The 20,462-nt window shown below is 38.7% G+C and overlaps 1 protein-coding gene across 4 annotated transcripts in view; it reads right to left on the bottom strand.

Annotated features, from left to right (window-relative positions):
* The window catches only part of si:dkey-97m3.1 (fatty acyl-CoA reductase 1), a 128,408-nt gene that overhangs the window by 82,434 nt on the left and 25,512 nt on the right, over nt 1-20,462 (bottom strand). For 3 of the 4 annotated variants that reach the window (XM_052030574.1, XM_052030576.1, XM_052030575.1), the window contains one exon: nt 2,698-2,921. The exons of the other annotated variant lie outside the window; for it this stretch is intronic. In XM_052030574.1, the coding sequence (XP_051886534.1) occupies nt 2,698-2,886 (189 nt within the window). In that variant the 5' untranslated portion in view covers nt 2,887-2,921. The remainder of the gene's footprint in view (nt 1-2,697; nt 2,922-20,462) is intronic. 4 annotated transcript variants of the gene reach the window in all.

Below are 20,462 nucleotides of genomic sequence, written 5' to 3'. Positions count from 1 at the left end.
AAACATATTTGGCCGACTCAATTTGTGCCAAAATAATTCAATGTAACTGAATAATTTATCCAATATAACTAGTGAATGCTTTACATATTTCCCCCGCCCCCCCACTGTAAGTTTTAGTCATTTAAAGTCAGGTGACTCGGAGAATGAAAACTCTTTGTGATTAAACATACTCAGCTTGGAAATCCACTGGCAACAAAGGGGATGTGTCCTTGACCTGAAACATTAACTGTTTCTCCTTCCACTGACCCTGCCTAGCATTTTCAACATCTGATCAGGGAGAACCTCTAAAATCATACTGCTGCAAACATGACAATGCAATGAAATCCTAGGTGCCCTGACAGTGCCTAATGGCATGTGTACCTCAAAATATTGTAGGCAATTATTCCCAGTAACCTTCTATTGGAGCTTTGCATCAGAAACTAGCTTAGTTGGTACATATTTGATGTGGGAAATACACGAGCAGCCCAACCATGGTCCAGAACTGTAAGTGTTCAATGAAGTTTCACAACTACAGCAACTAAACCCAGGAATGTTCCACACTAGAAAAGAAGTCAGATACATAACAATGGAAAAGAACCAAATATTTGAATTTTGTTATAAGCTCTTTACAAACAAAATGTAGAAACAAGTGGTTCAAAACTGCATGAATGTACTGGATCCTGGCAGATATTATATTCAGCAATATGCAAATATTTGCGGCGGCGGCGGAGAGAATGGGAATAAAAATCAGTCATGCACACTGTAAAACCAATGTAATTTAGGGCTCACTTTGAACAGGAATGTTAATTGCACCCAAAGTAAAAGTTCTGCCCCTCATTCCCTATGTTCTAAACTTCCCTTTAAGAATTGGAATATTGCTCTGTAGTGTTCAATCTTAAATTTTAATCATGGTGCATCCCATTTAGATCTTCAAGAGAAATTGGTAATTTTCTGATCAGAGTGACCATCATGGAAAGGTTTACAACGACCAGACTGTGAATTGTTCTGAATGTGTTTGAATGTCCAGAGGCGAACAGCAGAAATATCAATTGCGACTCGTTAAAATTCTAGGATAGTACATTACTTGTAAATATTTTTGAATACTTAAAACTTAATGACTTTTATTGCCCGAGTTGTATAGTTATACAGTTGTACAGCATAGAAACAGGCCTTTCGACCCACCACATCAATGCCGACCATTATACCTATCCATACTAATCCCACTTGCCTGCATTAATTTCATATCCCTCTATGCTCTGCTCATTCAAGTACCCATCAAGATGCCTCTTAAAATGTTGTTACTGTTCCTGCCCCCAGCACCTCCTCTGGCAGCTCATTCCAGATACCAACAACCCCTTGATATTTTTGTTTCAAATAAGCTATCATGTATTGAACAGGCTCATAAAAATAGCTCACATTCCTGATCAAGATACAAGAAAAATCTTGCTGACAAATAAGTTATCATTTTCTGTTCTAGTCTTTGTTTTATAACCATTCTGAACTTTATACTTGTATTTTTCTCTTAAACTGCAAATTCCCCATCCTACACACCCTGAAATGTCATTAGGCTAAAATCAAACCACCTCCTATTTTTCTCAACGTCTCAAAGCTGCTGAGCTCCTTGGCCCCGAATTGCTTCCTGCCACTCAAAATTGTCATGTGGTCAGATGGTTGTGGTGGGGTATAGCAAAACATTTACATCTGGGTGCAGCAATTTCAGCATTGATCCAACAAACACACAAAGGAGAGCAGCATAAACTCAGAAAACTCACAGCCAATGTCTTCCCACAGCCATCTGGTTTTAAAACTCAGACTTCATCCTATTATGGTTAGCTCCTCTTTTCAATCTTCATGCTATTCCTGCCATTTCACCCAGGTTGGTTAAGAAAGGGCAAACAAACAGTGTAAATGAGTAGGTGAACACACATGAACAAGACAGGACCTCCCACATCCGCCTGGTAAGCACTACAGCTTATCAACAGTTCTAATAGGCATCCTGTTGCTGAGTACTATTTATTATTGTATTAAAATAGGTATCAGGAAATTTGGTCACATATTACTGCCTTTTTTGGCAATAAATGGAATAATGGCTGAGTTCTTCCAGCAATTTGCTTTTTGCTCCTGATTCCAGCATCTGCAGTCTCCTGTGTCTCCATGGAATAAAACTGATGTTTTCTGGAGTGGAAAAACAACAGATGCTGGAAATCTGAAACAAACAAAATGCTGGAGGCACCAAGCAGCATCTGTGGAGAAACTGTTTCAACTCCCCATGAATGCAGTGTGACCTGCTGAGTCCTAGCATTTTCTCAGATTCTTGGAGATACACACAATGGAAGCAGACCCTTTGACCCACCAAGTTCATACTGACCATCAACCACCTATTTACACTAATCTTATATCAATCCTCTTTTTTATTCTCCCCATATTCTCATCAACTCACAGTGATGCTGTGATGCCTTTGGGAGTTTTTGGGCACCCCTAGTATCTGGAAAGTCAACTCTAACACTCTGCTTCCAAAGTGCTGATTATATTGAGAAATCAAAAAGGTAACAGCTTTCTTCATATTTAAAGGAACTAAATACTGCAGTGATAGTAACAATCAATGCCCATTATCACACTATTACCCACAATCATGGCACATAGAATCAAGAAACAGTACGAGCTCTAAGAAATTGAAGTCCAGTTGCCTTTTTCCAAGGGTCTTTTGCATTACCATACCTTGCATTTCATCATATCCATGACTCTCTCCTGCATTGACTGTCCAGCTTTAGGTCTCACCAGAATGTAGATGGCTTTCACCTTAGGGCAGGACCGCAGCAGCTTCTCCACAAGTACTTTGCCCATGAACCCCGTGGCTCCTGTGATGAGCACATTTTTTCCTGCATAATATGCAGCGATCGATGACATCGTGAATAGCCTTTCTTCCCCCTCTTGTGGTCTTCCTTGATTGAAAAAATATGAACAGTATTTGTATATGAACTGTACACAAACAACATTTCCCTTTATTTTCTCGTCTACAGCCTCGTTTTTCTGTGCAGTATAAACACCTGGCATGTAACCATTTGTTCTTTCACTTTAATATTAGTTTAGTTCCTTTCTCCAAGATATGTTGATACCCATCAGAAAAACTGACTAAACCTTCATAGGTAGGACAGCTAACGATTAACTGCCAGGGAGCAGACTAATTTGAGATAAATTAGCGCTAGCATTCAATTGCAGATTCTGATATTAAACTTTGTTCTGATGTGATACACACAATTGGAATAATCAGCTCTTGATGGCCTGTCCCATAGAACCTGTCACCAGATTTCTTGTTCTTGGTTGTCTTTAACCAACATTTTTAAAATAGACCATAAGAGGAGACAACCATGGAATTTTCAATAAATGTTCCAGGATCCAGTTTTATAATCTTTATGAATCTATGGAGGAACTCAGTAGGAAATATATTAATGAATACAAATAATTCACCTACACACAATATAACCTGATGAGCAAAAGAAATAGCTGACTTGCAGAGTTGTGTAGGATATCACAAAATACTATACTCAGTACCATTATTACTGTTAGTGAGGTTACCAGTACAAGTAATGACAAAGGATACCAACCTGCAATTCTAACCACATTTAAACATAGTGGGCAAGAACCCACATTTTCCCACACTATCAATGGACCAAAATCTGGAATGATTCTATTGTAGGCACTCAGCCAACTGCAGAAAGCATTTTACTCTGTACAGTCTGTAGTGAATAGCATTCTGCTCCAACCGCCGTCGTATTTTACTAATCTCAGTTAAAGAATGATGGTTGCACCTCTTGTGAATAGTGGATTTAATGATCACTGCTACTGGGCATTTATTGAGCAGTCATTTATACTGTTTCAGTAACTTTTATAGTAATAATTAGATATTTTCATTTTCAGAATAATGAGCAATGCAGTAACAGTGATTCAAGCACTTCCAGCATTCTATAAATAACTCCTGGTAATCATGAGTGAAAGTGGTACAATATCTGCTTGTGACATTTTAAGCATACTCAGAAAGATTGTGCTTTTCCCATATTCATGTTGATGCGACTTTTGTAAAATCAGCGAATCAAAAGTTGATTACCTACTGTTATTAATCTCATTAGCACTAATGCCAAGGTTTGAAAACACTACCTGCCAAGCAGCATTGCCCTAATAATCTGTTCACCATATTGTGATTCCATAATCATGAGCAATTCCATGAGGATTTCAGTAGTCAGCTAACAATAAAATTACCTGCCATAGCTACACCTGGAGAATTCAGTCATTGTTTAATTGATCGTTTTTAGTTCTGATTGTCAGTCAGCTTCACAATGTGAATATATTTTCACATATTGTTAGCAGCCTTGTTCCCACCTTGCGAGGCCTGTATTTAACAGCTCATATGTACAATGTGCCCATGCATACATAAAGCCTGGAGGATCTGTTGAGCAAAGGCTGCCCATGAAGCTTTTGTAAAACCCAGCAGGCTAACACTTGATGTCCATTCTGAATTAATATAATTATCATTAATTTTTATGTTGTAGATAATGATAATTTAGCGTTACATATGCCACTGTCCACTAATTACAAAGCATGTTTTGCAATTTAGTTTCAAAATAATGAATATTTTAAAAAAATCATTAAGTAGCTTCAGAAGGGTCCAGGTAACTCAGTCATGTTTATACATAGGAGTAGCAAGAGAACAGATTGTGGCAATCTCTGCTTCCTGCAGAGATTCCATCCAGCTCTCAAGCCCTTCTCCAGACCAGAATGCTGGTTTCTGCAATTAAGCTCATTAAGCATTTTGCATTTAAGTCAAAATTCACTCCTAGTTTTTTTTAAGTCAATATGTTACGATTCACCACAAGATCATGACTTATACAACTACCTTCACAAATTGATTCAAATCATTTGTTACAGCTCCCAATCTTTATAAAAATAGTTACCTATTGTGGACCCATCTTGCAATTATCATGCTTTCTCTCTGCATCAGTCTTTCCATCATAATTTTGGAATTCATCATGAAAAAATATTTCAAAACTAGTATCATAATCGAGTTTAAGGAGATAATAGTATTTTGGCTTCCTGTAATCTGCAGCCAAGAGTTAACATACATTTGTCTTCCTGTAACCACACTATCAGTAATTAACTGATCCTAGAATTTACTTACCTGTAACATGCAACCTTAAAAGAACACAGCAAGTTACACCTAGCTGAACTTCAGAAACAGAAGCTAGAGAGCACATCCTTGAAGATATTAGGCCCAGTTTAACACTCAACTTAAATTAGAAACACTGCCACAGCATTGCTATTCGACCACATGATAATGAAGGAGTTCTCCATCATCCTAACCCCATTCCCTGTCTCAGTGATAACAGTCACAGAAGGCAAAACACATTTTCAACTAACAGTTTGGTGTGGTACAGAGACTGCCTTTCAGATGAAAGATAATTCAAAGTTTAATTTCAGAATTCTGGAGATCCAGTTTGCTAGAACTGTTGATATAGCAGAAGTATTAAAGACACAAGCTCCAGGAAAAGTAAAACAAAATGAAGGATTTCATAATTAAGAGAATACCAGATGCAAAACACATTGCAGAATCTAGTTCCAAATGACAGTTTTGCTTCCTTTTAAATAATTTTTCTGCTTTTGGTTTAATTACTTACCTACCTTCTCTCAAAATTCCCAGCCCAAAAACACCTGGATAATTTTGACATTTCTGTGACAATTACCCAAAAACACTTGGATAATTTTGACATTTTTTGGGATGCACCATGATTATAATAAGGTTGAACACTACAAAGCAAATTCCAATTGGAAGTTTAGAACATAGGGAATGAGGGGCCGAATTTTTGCTCTGGGTGCAATTAACATTCCTGTTCAAAGTGAGCCCTAAATTACATTGGTTTTACAGTGTGCATGACTGATTTTATTCCCATTCTCTTCTCCTCCTCAAGTTTCAACTCAAATATTTGCATATTGCTGAATATAATATCTGCCAGGATCCAGTACATTCATGCAATTCATATGATCCACCTGCTTTCTTTCCTCCACTGACCATAGGAATAGTCCAGTGTTCTGGCATCCTGTGATACTGCACACTAAACCTTTATCTTCAAGTTTCCAACTTCAGAAACATACAGCAAAATTCTGCACAAATAATAAATCAGATGACTGCAGTTTCTTACCACTACATAATGTTTATGAAGCAATGAAATATTCAGATGGTATAGGTTAATATTCAGAACATTTGCTGGATATGCCAAAATGAAAAATGAGGATTCAGTTGTCAAACTTTAATCTTTAATGAAAAAAATCACCTAAGGCATTAAAATCAGTTTACGGTTTACTGTCCTGTCACTGAATAAGTTTGCAGTTTGAGAAAGAGAAAAAGTTTGAGAAGTTGTCATAAATATATTACTATTAGAGGTACATGGTTAGGAAGGAATGAGAAAGATCCTAAATTAGAGGCAAGAGGAATCAATGATCAGATTAGTTTTCTCTTGTATCTCCAGAGTTTAGATAGACATGCAACAGATGAGCAATCTACTTTAAAACAACCTTAGCAAGCATGGAAGAAAATGTACAGGAAAAGCCTGTATGAATGAAGGCAAAACTATTAAGGGGTAGCCAGAGTTAGAAAAGGAGTTGAAGAAAACATTGATATCAAGAATGAAGAGGAAGAGAATGGGATGGGTGAATGTATGAGAGCAAGAGTAAAGAAAAACAGAAACTTGAGTAATTTCAAAAGAAACCTGGCCTTAATCATGGTAGACTATTATAACCAGTTTATAGTTGCATGGTGCCAGATACCGAAAAAAAGCTCAGTATCTAACACTGACATAATTGGCCTCATCAGTATGCAATGTCCTAGACAATGCCTTACATTTTTCGAACAGATGTATCCCTGTTGGCAGTCTCATTGACAAGACTAAAGAGCAGCTAATGTGAGATCCTAGCCATTTGTTTATTGGTATCAGTGGAGTGTTTACACTGTTGTTTCTTAGGTGCAAGTCCTTAATTCCACTTGTAAAACAATGCGTTCACTTTGATTTATTTCAAAATGGAAAATACAAGGCAAACTGGATACCATATGCTAGAAGGGAAAATCTATTAAAAGAAACAGAGGCCCAAGTAACAGTTAACTAACCACTCTAGAGATGCCCACCCAAGTACATCCATAATAAGCAGAATGCAAACTATTCTTAATGTCCCTTCAGTTGAGGGAATACTACCCTCTCATTTATTTCCATATACAAATTAGTGAAGGGGTGTTAGAAAGACAACCAGTTTAAAAAGAGTTTAATCAATAAAATTTTTGACCTGGTCAAGAGGAGCTTTGCTTTTCAAATGAGAAAGGTTCAGATCTTCCTTTGGTGTCCCTTGATAGTAACATGTCAGAAGTCAGGAATCACTGATGAAAGAAATTAGCTCCAATTCTTCCGTCCTACCAACAATCCCACCCACTGCTGCTCTATTCTCAGCAACTCAGGGCCTCATTCATTCTGAGCAGAATTAAATTTACTGCAATTTCAGGCTGAGAAGGATGATGAATTTTGCATGCTTCTAACCAATCATTTCAGTTTATACACTGGTACAGATATTATTGGAGTCAGGTACAGTGGGGAAATCAGAAGAGAACGTCTTCTTTCCACCACATCACATCAGACTAGGAAATAGATTAATAACTACAGAATGGGCCTAGATGGTGGGGAGAGACAATGAAAGTTTCATTTGCTTCAAAAGTTACCGCAATAATTTTATGTTACAAATTGGGTCTGTCACAGATAGATGCCAGTTGGTTTCATAGGCATCAGCTATTCCCATAAATAAATCCACATTCCTTCATGCTACATCTGTTTCACCGCCCAATATCTCTCACTTAATAGCATAATTCACAGGCTGTTACAATCCCCCCTTGACATACAGGCTGGACACTCCTGCACAGAAGTTTAACCCCACTTGTTAGTGTGAAATACGCTCTAAAGCAGTAACAACATGCTGAACCCTGCCTCAGAAATTTATTCCAAAAACTTCAATGGAATGAATTTCAGAAGCAATATACAATGCATTACACCACAATGTAACACATTCTGAGCTACTGACTGATGTGTAGGCATGTGCTTCTTCAATCCTTCAGTAACGGCCTGTGTGAAGTGACCTTCACTGAAATGAGACCAGGTTGAAACATTTAGAACACCCAGAACAACTTATGATGAGACCCAACAAATTCAAATTAGCACAACTTAAATTTGAGTAAGAATAAAAAAAGTGAACATTAGTGGATTGTCTTACTGGACAAATTCAGCAATGCTACTCTTGTACACCAAACTTCCGTGTCAGGGTAAAAGCCCAGTAACAGCTGACCATTTAAAACCCAACTGTCAGTGCCTATCAGCATGTTCACTTTGTCTGTTTAAAGACAGGAAGAGGAACATTTCAAGAATGAGTGGGGGGGGTAGGTTGACAAATGCTGGTCATAGAACCCAGGACCGAGTACTTCCCGACGATAAGTATGAGCTGTCTTCTGCAATTAACCTGAAAGACCAGATTGTCAGTCATTTCAGACCTTTGGGGGAAACAGTATCAATCCCTTTCTCATCAGCCTTTTAACCTCATTTCAACTGGGTATTTGTTTTTAAAACTCATTTGAATACACGATTCATTGAAATCCAAAATTGTACTGTGCATTAAAAAAAACCCACAGTCTCAAAAACTGAAGAACATCAAATGCAGATGAGGCATGTTTAGTAAACAACATGTGGTATGTTTAGCAAGCATTTCGTAAACAGGAAACACAAGAATTGTTAAAGATGCAAGACCAATTAAAGGACATCTTTTGAGGCTGGGAATTGATAGTTTACAATGATTCTCAGAGTAACGTAATTAAAATGATAAGATTTCTTTATTAGTCACATGTACATTGAAACAGTGAAATGCATCTTTGCGTAGACTGTTCTGGGGGCAGCCCGCAAGGGTCGCCATGCTTCCGGTGCCAACATAGCATGCCCACAACTCCTAACCCTTACGTCTTTGGAACGTGGGAGGAAACCGGAGCACCCGGAGGAAACCCACGCAGTCACAGGGAGAACATACAAAATCCTTACAGGCAGCAGCTGGAATTGAACCCAGGTCGCTGGCGCTGTAATAGCATTACACTAACTGCTACACTACTGTGCCTGTCCGTTACATGAATATGATAAAAAGGGTTTGGAGCAACTAGACAGAATGAGAGAGCAATTGTTCCAGAGAATTATTAAAATCAACAACAAATGCAGGAAGCCCAACCCGCTGCATTCCAGAGTGGTGAGCAAAAACTCAGAAAATAGAAAAGGTTTTTGTCATAGTTTTCAGACATACTCAACTTTAGAAGTTGTGCCTCTGTTCAATCAGGACAAAATGGTTAATCACCAAAAACAGTCTAACAGGCATTGGACAAGTTTCTGCACAACAGTATATAAAATTATGTTTCATTTAGTAAGATGCAAGGTAATTAACTTTTGAAGGATCAATGCTAGGTCTGTTCTCTTTACAGAAGCCGACTGACTCACTCAATAGTTTCTGCATTTACCTCAGATTTTCAGTATTTTGCTTTTGGATAAGTTAATGCGGGATCAGATCTGAGAAAAGACAGCAAGTCAAGAAAGTTAAGAGAATCCTGAGATCATGAAATGTATTGATAAAAGACATGCTGCTGTCATTATTCTCAGTTTTGAAAAAAGGTTTCATATCCGGCCATGATGGATATTTAACAGTGTTAGAGAAAAAGTAACAGCATGAATATAAAATTAGAAGACAGAAAAGATGTTGTGTCCAATGGTTGTTTTTCCAGAATTGAGGTGGGCAAACTGTTAGTGGGCCTTAAAGGCCAATACTGGGACCTGTATTTATGAAAATTAACTTGATTCAGGTTGGGGACATAATACTACAATTACCAAAAATCTACTGGAAGCACCAGCAAAGGTTTGCAATGAATACAATTTCAATTTAAATGCAAACCCAGTAGATTCCAAAACCAGGATGTGAAGTCTAGGTCATCCTAATTTAAGAAGGGTGTCAAGACCTGGGAGAGTAAGCTGCATTACAAAGAGTTAAAGAAACTGGGGTTCTTTTCATCTTTTATATATTATTCATATTTAAATAGGGGTTTGATAAAGCAAAACTGAAAAAAAAAGTATTTTCTCCTTTCAGTGTTAATAATTACAAGGCACAAATTTCAGATCATTGCTAAAAGGAAGAGGAGAATTTTTTTTAAATTAAAAACAGAGGGTTAGGGAAACAATGGGCAGAAGCTGAATTAATTATATTTAATAGGGAATTGAATAAGAAAGACAGAATCTAAGTGAAGAGCCACCACAAGTAAAATGGACACAAGAGCCGACTTTCATGCCGTGAAATTTATGGATTCTATGAAACCCTCAGGTGGAAAAACCTTCTGATGAGGAATCAAGAATACTAATACGAAGCCAAGGTAGGATACTCTCAGAAGATTGTGGCTTCAAAGTTGTATTTCCAAGACACTAACACTTGAACTAACTGAATGCTTCACTGTCAGAGATGGACTTTGACAGAATCAAAGACACACCCGGTTTTCCAGTTTTAAAGCCTAATCCACTTTTCAATAAAACAATTCATAGATAACTGGATGAGTCCAAATGAATATTACCCTGCTAACCTTCATCGTTTAAAATGCTATTTTGCCATTAACCAAACTTAAGTACATCAGCCGATGATTACTGCAAGGATTTTGAACCAACAATGAAAGAGCACCCAACAAAAAGGCAAAACAATTGTGAAATGAACATGCCTTCAAATAAAACAAAGCACTTGAGTACTTTCTCTCAAAAGTAATTCAAGTCAATTAACATTCTTTTAGCTACTATAAATTTTACGTGCACCATAAATGGATGAAGTAGGTTCTAACACCTATTGGTGTTGCAACTGGCCTCTTCCTATATGATGCAGTGTAACAAGCATCATATTTATCCTGGGAACCATTTGAAATTAAGAACACAGTCACAGCTCATCCTAATAGAACTTAACAGTTATTCACTGTATGTTACTCTAATAGGCACTGCCATTGCAGAATTAAGGGGAATTGACAAGTTTCTCAGAGCTGTTGTCCATTAAAATCCCTTGCACAATATTACTGTTCAGTGACTATTAATTGTGCTTTCCCTTTCCTCTCTCAAATGAAATCTTGCGTTCTCCTCCCCCTCCAAGAAATTCATATCATCTTTCATGAACTATACAAAAGGCTTTATAATCAGCTATAGATAAGTAGCTTTGATCTTCAAATGTTCTCCAAATTTTTACAAATTTACTTCTTTACTCACTGTTCTTATTCCAGTGAAACCTATTGACTGAAACATTGTGATGAAAAAGAGTTTTAATACTATATGAGAATTCTTCTCCCCCAAGTGCAATGGCTATTCTTCCCCAAATACAGGTTTTCTGAACACTTACAGGAAGAGCATCCCATTACTTGTCTCCAATGTAACTGGACAAACTGATAAAAATGTTGTTAATAGAACAGAACTTCATGGGCCAAAGGGCCCACTCCTGTGCTGTACTGTTCTATGTTCTAACTGCAACCTTCAACTGAATTACCAATTACCAGAATCATTTTTCAAATACATTTTGACAAAATTCCTTTGATAAAACTTGTTCTAAGTGGTTCTAACAAGTACTTGTTCAATCCTTGTGAATTTGATCATTGTGACCAGTTTCTCTTTCTTATTTAATCAATTAATGTGGTAGAGTACAAGCTTTATGTTTAGAGTGCAGTCTTTATATCCATAAGAAATATGCCCAGCTTTGGGGAGTGGGAATCCAGGGAGAGCGAAGTGAGAATAAAACCTGGAAATGGTAGAAACACTCAGCAGGTCAGGAAGCATCTATGGAAAGAGAAACAGAGTTAATGTTTCAGGTTTTAGACCCTTTGTCAGAATGGGGAAGTAGGATTCACCTGAGGTGTGTGACTGATATCTTTAGGTTTGTTTTGAATGGCCTGCCAATGTGCCTTTAAAGTTCAATGCTAGACTTCAGAAGAGACAAGAGGAAGATTCTATATTATATCTTCTCCCCCACCCACCCTTCTTTCACATCATTCTTTCAAATTATTTTGCTGCAGCAGGTCTCAGTCGGATAGAATATTCAGCAAATTGACAGAAAATATCAACCAGTACTTTTAAAAAAAAATATAACAAGATACATTAGATAATGGTGACTATATCATTTTTTTTTGTAAAAAAGTCCATTTGCTGTTTTTCTCCTAGCCATGTATTTCATTCAAAGTATTAAATAGCTATAAAGGATTTTATTATTCATATTATTGAAAATTTTGGTCTGCATCTTTCAGGAAGATCATGCTGTTTGGAATACATTTAGTCTGCACCCAAGTTCGGACTGGGGAAAATAGTCAAATGAAAGTAAACAACAGATTCTTCTTCGTATTCACTTTGCAGTATCCAGCTCTAATGCCATTTCCATGGCCCAAATGATTAGTGACGAATCAATGGATTTAATTCCTTTCTGAATCTCCAGAATTTGACAGATAGCTTTTGTAGGCCTTGCAAGACCAAAAACAGTGCTGCTAATCCACCTCTAATCAGAGGTGTAAAATGACACCAGTGCAATGTCGTCATTCAGAGGTTGCAAGTTCAAAACCCACCAGGGTGCATTGAGAAACTCAACATGAAATCTAGAAAACAAGAAAATGGAAGTATTCAGCAGGTAGAAAGTTTTACTTCAAGAACCTTTCATCAGAACCGAGTTAGTGCCTGCACAGAAAGAATGTCCAGCTTCTCAATTGAGGGGATTGGAAATGTTTGCCCTCTGAGATGACAGGACACAAAAAAATCTAAGAACTCAACAGATTATCCAACAGGTTAAAGAAACATAGGATGTGGACTACCATCTTGTCATAAAGACCCACATCAGTGTCATCCTTTATCCTCAACTGCAGCTTCTGCTCTACCATAGTTGACAGGGTTCTCAACCATGCTTCCTCTGTTTTGTGCAATAATGCTCTCAACACCCCTCTCCTAAGAAGATGCACTTCCCCTTGTCTTCATCTCCCATCTCACCAATGTTCACATCAACCAATCAGCCTGCAGAATTTCTACCATCCTCAATGAAATTCACTAGACACATCGGGAAAGATCCCTCCAGAATCACATTTTGCTCTTTTAAGATATCTTTATTAGTCACATGTACATCAAAACACACAGTGAAATGCATCTTTTGCGTAGAGTGTTCTGGGGGCAGCCCGCAAGTGTCGCCCCGCTTCCGGCTCCAACATAGCATGCCCACAACTTCCTAACCTGTACGTCTTTGGAATGTGGGAGGAAACTGGAGCACCCAGAGGAAACCCACGCAGACACGGGGAGAACGTACAGACTCCTTACAGACAGTGGCCGGAATTGAACCCAAGTCACTGGCGCTGTAAAGTGTTACACTAACCACTACACTACTGTGCCTGCCGTACTGTTACACCACCGAAATCCTTCTGCTTCCAAATCCTTCTCATGGCATTTTCCATGCAATTGCAGGAGATTTAACACCCGAGTTTTTAAAATCTTCCTTTCCCACCCTGCAGGCACTCAAACAGTCCTTCCAAGAGAAGCAGCAATTCATTTGCATTTCTTCCAATTACGTGAATGGCATTCAATGCAGCCTCCTCTGCATTGGAGAAACCAAAAGCGCATTGGGCAACTGCTTTGCAGAAGACCTCCATTCTATCTTTAAGGGCAACCCTTAGTGTCTAGTCACCTGTTGACTGAATTTTCCATCCCACTCTTACCTCCCCTTTGACCTATACTGACACAACAATGCCCAGTCGTAAGGTTGAAGAACAGCATTTTGCTTTCAGGCAAGTTGTAGTCCTCAGGACTTTAAATTTAGCAATTTCTGGTAGCTACCCATTGTTTCTGTCCACGGGTACACTCACAGCATTTCAAAATCTAGACAAGCACTAGACAAGACATAGAAGGCTACAGACCAAGTGCTGGTAAATGGAATCGGTATAGATGGGCATTTGATGGTTGGCATGGACATGGGTTGAAGGGCCTGTTTCTGTTCAGTATGACTATGATGTGGCTGCACCTTTATTTCAATTACTTCTTTTTCATCTCCAAATATCAGTTTTTAAAGTAGTTGCTATTTTGACAACTTTAGTCCGCACCCTCTCACAGACATTTCTTCTGCTCTCTCTCTCTCATCACCTTAAAATACACTTATTTCTTCATTTTTTCCATTTCTGCTGATGGGTCCTTAGCCTGAAATGTTAACTGTTTCTCTGCACAGATGCTGCTTGACCAGCTGAGTGGTTCCAGCATTTTTCGTATGTGTGTCATAAATATCCAGCTAGTTCACTAACAGAAGTACAGGGAGAACAAAAAAAACACTTCCCTTCACCTAATGCAAGTCTGATCCACCTACATGGATGTGTGTGTGGATCCTCCCTATTCATTTGTTCCAACTTTGGGTTTCCACCCCACAGAATTAGGCACAAGGGCAGAGCTTTCAGATTAAAAAAAACATTCCAGTATTGCCATCAGGTGAAAAATGAAGAGATTCTTGTGGGAAGGGAAAGAAACATTTAGTATCAGCAGCTACTCAAACTGGGGAACCTGCGAAAAAAAGTTAATCAATCAGAAACACGATGGAAAGACAGCAATGCAGCAAAGAGAGGATGTACAAAATATTAGAAAAATCAATTTAATGTTCACACATGGGGGGAACATGTACTTTTGCATCAAGCATTTGTGACAAGCAAATAAAGATCTCTTAGAACATTGCTAAGAGGGGTTTGAAAATATAGCTAATCAAGCTGAGAACTAATAGATCTGGTCTTCATAGAAACTGTCTTCACAGCAAGTGAGCTATGGAGAACTTAAGACAAGAGAAACAGAGGATCTTAACCCGCATTTCACATAAATTGGACTCTATTCTTAATTTGAACTTTAAAGCTCTACTGCACTCAGCAAGCTTTGCCCCACCATCCCACACACAGCCCTCCCTCAGTATTCAGGAAGTGAATCATTGACATCTGCAATCCATTGCTAGTCATCAGGAAACAAGCTGGAAAACAGTACAGCCACACCCTTTTTCTGATATTTCCATTTTCAGTCTACTTAGTGGCTGCATTTCATGCAGGCCACATAATTAGTTGTTTAACTTCATAAAATCAAATTATATTTTACATCAATTTATACAGCAGAGGTTTATGGTAATGAATAATACTAATGAGGTACACTACTATCCCTTTTTCTCAATTTCTCTGCCTCCGCTGCATCTGCTCCCGTGATGAGGCTTTCCACTCCAGGACATCCAAGATGGCCAACTTCTTTTCTAACCAGGGCTTCCCCCCCACCGTGGTCGAGAGAACTGGCGCCTGTATCTCTGCCATTTCCCACACCTCTGCTCTCACCCCCACCCCTCCTAGACACAACAGGGATAGGGTCCCCCTTGTCCTCACATTTCATCCCACCAGCCTACGTATCCAACACATCATTCACCGCCACTTCCACCATCTCCAACAGGACCCTACCACCAAGCATATCTTCACCTCCCCACCAGTTTCTGCCTTTCGCAGGGACCGTTCTCTCCACAACTCCCTAGTTCACTCCTTTCCCCCCCCCCCCCCCCCCCCCGCGCCCACTCCCACCCCAGGAACTTTCCACTGCCCCCACCATAGGTGCTACACCTACCCCTACACCACCTCCGTCCAGAGACCCAAAGAGTCCTTTCATGTGAGACACAGATACACCTGCACCTCACTTAATATCATCTACTGCATTCGATGCTCCAAGTGTGGCCTCCTCTACATTGGTGAGACCAAACGCAGACTAAGTGACCATTTCGCAGAACACCTATGCTCTGTCCGTAACCAGGATGTGCATCTCCCTGCCAGTCACTTCAACTCCCCCTCCCGCTCTCACAGATATGTCAGTCCCTTCCCCACAAACTCCCACCATGCTTCTCTTCTTCCCTTTCCTAGCTTTTTTTTCTACCATTTTTTTCCTTTCTCTCCTTACCTTTGACCCATCCCCTGGTGGATCTGCTCCCCACCCTCCCCCGCATCTGCCTATCACCATCTCTTACCTGCATCTACTTATCACCACCTTGTGCCCACCCCACCTCCCCTCTTTTGTCCACCTATCACTGCTCTGCTTTTCCCTCCTATATATTGGGCTTCCCCTTTTCCCCCATCTTCAGTCCTGAAGAACTGTCCTGACCCGAAACGTTGACCGTCTGCTTTTCTCTACGGATGCTGCCTGACCTGCTGAGTTCCTCCAACATCGTGTTTTTCATTTACTTTTAATTGTTCATTACGAGCAAGCGTAAATATTACCATCACAGAATAGACCACCATCAAATCTTGGGAAGAACATGGACCAGTCACAAAAATAGTGGCTATAAGAGCAGATCAGTACAACAGCTTTTTCCCCCCCAGGCTGTCAGGCTCCTAAATACTCTGGAGACAGTTTCAGATAAATGCCGCATCAAAAGCCCTAGTTTGCACAACAGCGTACAAGAACTTTAGCTGCTGCTGAACATGTTTATACAATTAGTGCAACACACTGAGTTCTGTATTTTCTTCATCCAACTTGGTTTTGCACTAACTCTGCACTAAATTTGTATTCTATATATACCGTTTTTTGCACTATTTGCACTTGTACAATTTTTTTTTGTCTATGTTTATTGTATGTCTTCTGTTTTATGTATGTCCTCTGTTAGAGTCTGGGGGAAACGACATTTTGTTCCTCCATGTGTTTTTATAGAATATGGGTGAACGACAATAAAGTAACTTGAACTTGAGATCAGGAGTTAAATAATACTGAAACAAACAGGTCACTTCCTGACACCTCAAAGGCTTTCCACCATCTACAAGTTACATCAGGCATGCAATGGAATACTCTTCATTTATCTGGAAGGATGCAGCTCCAACAGCATTGGCAGTGCCCTTGTACCACTAAAGCAGCTTGACACCATCCAAATCAAAGCAACCCTCTTAAATGAAACTTGATCCTGTATCTCAGATATTCATTCCTTCCACCACCAATGCACAATGGATGCAGTGGGTACAAATGCATTGCAGTAACAAAGACATCTTCAACTATTCAGGAAAAGGGCAGCAGGCACATAGGAAGGCCACCACCTTCAAGTTCATCTCCAAATCACAGAATGGATTTAAAAATCAATATGGGATTACCTTCACAAGGTCTGCAGCAGTTCAAGCAGGCAGCTCAGCTGTACATTCTCATTTATGCAATTTATAACACATTTCATAGCACTAATAAACAAGGACATATCAATAATTAATGGCATGTAATATACAGACTGTCTATATCATTGCAGTTCAAGCACTTAACACTATAACACAAAAAAAAGTCTGTGCAAAAATATCTAGAACGGTTGTTTTTTCCTGATCATATTATCTGTAACATTTTCACTGCTTACTACATAATAGTTGAGATGTCAATTTGTATTTATAGGGATGTGCTTATATCAGAATCAAATACCTGAGTTTCCCCTCCTTGTTAATATGGAGACAATATTCATTTTTAAGCTGGTGTCTTAATTCTGTTCCATAGATGGAAAAGACAAAAAAATTAAACTCTCACACAAGGAAGCATGGTAAACTTGAGACGGAGATAATGAGATAACAATAGCTATACTATAGTTCTGTTCCATTAATCTATCTTGTACTTAGATAACGATTAACCTCATCCCATTTACAAATTACATTTCAGAATGGCCCTTTTGTGAATGCTGCAGGAATGAGAGACTAGACTTTAATTGCCAATGATCAGTATCAGGCACCAGTGCTTCAGCAGGTAGACAGAGACTCAAGTGAATGCCACAGGTGTACATGGGTGACCTAACATATATATATGGTGCACATCATTGCCTGCCAATCTACAACAATTTCCACAGCACAAAAAAGGTTTATATCAATAACAATTGCTACTGGTCTGGAACCACTGCAAATGTTCAAATAAAGTGCCTTAAAAACTATTTTGAGGGGATTTGTTACGGAGTTTTCAGAGTAAGGTCATAAGAAAGCTTATCTAAGAAAATTAGATTGGGGCAACCTGACTAACTTTATATTTTTAATGTAACTTGGAAGCTCCCTACATCATAGATACATGGAAACCTAGAAAATAAGAGCAGGAGTGGGCCATTTGGCCCTTTAGGCTACGCCATCATTCAATGATCATGATTGATCATCCACTTCAATACTCCGTTTTCATTTTATCTCTTGATCCTTTTAGCATCAAGAAATATCCAACACCCTGAATGGAGTTTTTTTTTAACGATTTGGCCTTCACTACCTTTTATGGTAGAGAATTCCAGAGGTTCATCATCCTCTGAATGAAGAATCAATTCTAATGGACATATCCTGTATCTGGAAGCTGTGACCCCTGGTTCTGGCCATCAGGAACATTCACCCTGCATCTACAGTGTTCTATTGGATCACATCTAATTTTGCCAGCTTCCGGTGAATATAGCCAGGACCAATCCAATCAGTCTTCATACCTGCACTTCCTTGCGAAGAACATCCTTCCTCAGATAACCAGACAAAACTGCACACAGAGCTTCAGAGGGGCTCTCACCACTTGACACCTCCAAAGCCTTTCCAACATCTATAAAAGGTACGTCAGAAGTGTAATGGAATACTGTCCACTTGTCCCAATGAGTGCAACTCCAACAGCCTTCAAGAAGCTCATCACCATCCAGAACAAAGCAGCCAGTTTGACTAGCACCCCATTAACTACCTTAAACCTTTCACCACCAGCGTACAATAGTTGCAGTATGCATCATCAAAATGCACTACAGGTAGACACCTGGGCAATTCATCAGCATCACCAAAACCTGCTGCTGTCTCTACCACCAAGGACAAAAGGTGATGATAGGTGCATGGGAACACCACCATCTGCAGGTTCCTCTGGAAGTCACACAGCATCTAGATTTGGAGATATATTGTTGTTTCTTCATTGTCAGTGGGTTTAAGTCCTGAAACTCCCTACCAACGGCATCATAGAAACAGCTTCATCTAAAGGACTCCAGTGATGGCAGACAGCTACCACCTTCCCCAGGGCAATTAGGAGTGGCCAATGCCCAGGTGCTAAAATATGAATATCATTTAAATTATTTAAATTATTCAACATGTCACACAAAATGCTAATGAATGGCCTGACATTTTCTCCCCCTAATATTCTGCATATTTGAGAAGGTATAATGGGGGAAAGTGGGAGTGGTTAAAATTGCTTCCTTCTCTAGATGCTAGGCCGAAATGAGTGCAAGTTCTTTCACATTCTTGTTAGTCTGATTTCATGAGACTTTTCTTAGCGCACAATCTCATTTAGGATTTTGGCACAGAATATTAATTTTAGATCCCTTCTGTGCATCAGATGTTTTACGTACATTAGTGACTGCATTTGTAAATAAACTTCAGTCACAAGTACTCCAGTTGCTTGGTTAACAAACATTAATGATAAATTTGAATAAACAAACAAAACACATCAGAAAAATTCACTCCATTGTACTTCATAGAGAAAATGAGAGAGTATATCAAAAACTGCACCAACTCCCTGTAATCAATCGCTCCTAGGTTTAGATAAAAGATGTAAGATTACGTCATACTACATACATATGGGCACTTTCTTGTACAGCAAATTGCTACTATCTTTCAGGAAAAGATAACAGCAATTTACCCTGGTTAGATATTAAACAAATTTTATTCTCTATCATTATACTTAAGTTCTCAGAAATACTCCTGCATTTCTGTAGGCATGCACCATGAACATTTACTGCAATAATAAAAAAAATAGAAAGTGTTGGAAATACAATAGGTCAGGCACCATTTGTGGAGAGAACTGACGAAAGGTTATTAATCCAAAACATTAACACTTTCTCATTCCACAGATGCTGTCTGATCGGATGAGCATTTCCATTATTATTTGTCAGATTTCCTGTCTCCACAGTTTTTTTTACTTTAAGAGTTTTGAGTTCATCAGGCATAGGATCACTTAGTGTGGAACAGATGCGAAGCACCATGTATTTCTATAAATAAAAAAAACTAAGCAAAATGTGCTCTTGGAATTGTATTTCTCTGCCTTTGTGGATGTCAAGCAAAACAAGCTTTAGGCCCCAGTTGCTAAAATTGTTGTTTACTTATATGGAATAACCATTGTTAATATACTAGAAGTTAGATGATTTCCACAATATTATAGGACAGCATCAGGAGTTACTGGTTTCAGGACAAGTTTTTTGCAAGGAAATCCTGCTTTTTCATAACTTTGTTTAAAGACAAGTACCAATTTTAAAAATGATCTGATTATTAAAACAGAAGTATTTCCTGTGAGACTGATCAGAATAAGTAATACATCCTGCTTTATTTATTAATTACTAACACTTGAATAATACATTATACACATTTTCTTTAAAGGCAATAATTTCTGAAGCTTCTA

This window comes from Pristis pectinata, chromosome 15, assembly GCF_009764475.1.
Source record: "Pristis pectinata isolate sPriPec2 chromosome 15, sPriPec2.1.pri, whole genome shotgun sequence".
NCBI lineage: Eukaryota > Metazoa > Chordata > Chondrichthyes > Rhinopristiformes > Pristidae > Pristis > Pristis pectinata.
Note: the sequence above shows the minus strand (reverse complement) of the source record. Positions and strands in the feature narration are given on the sequence as shown.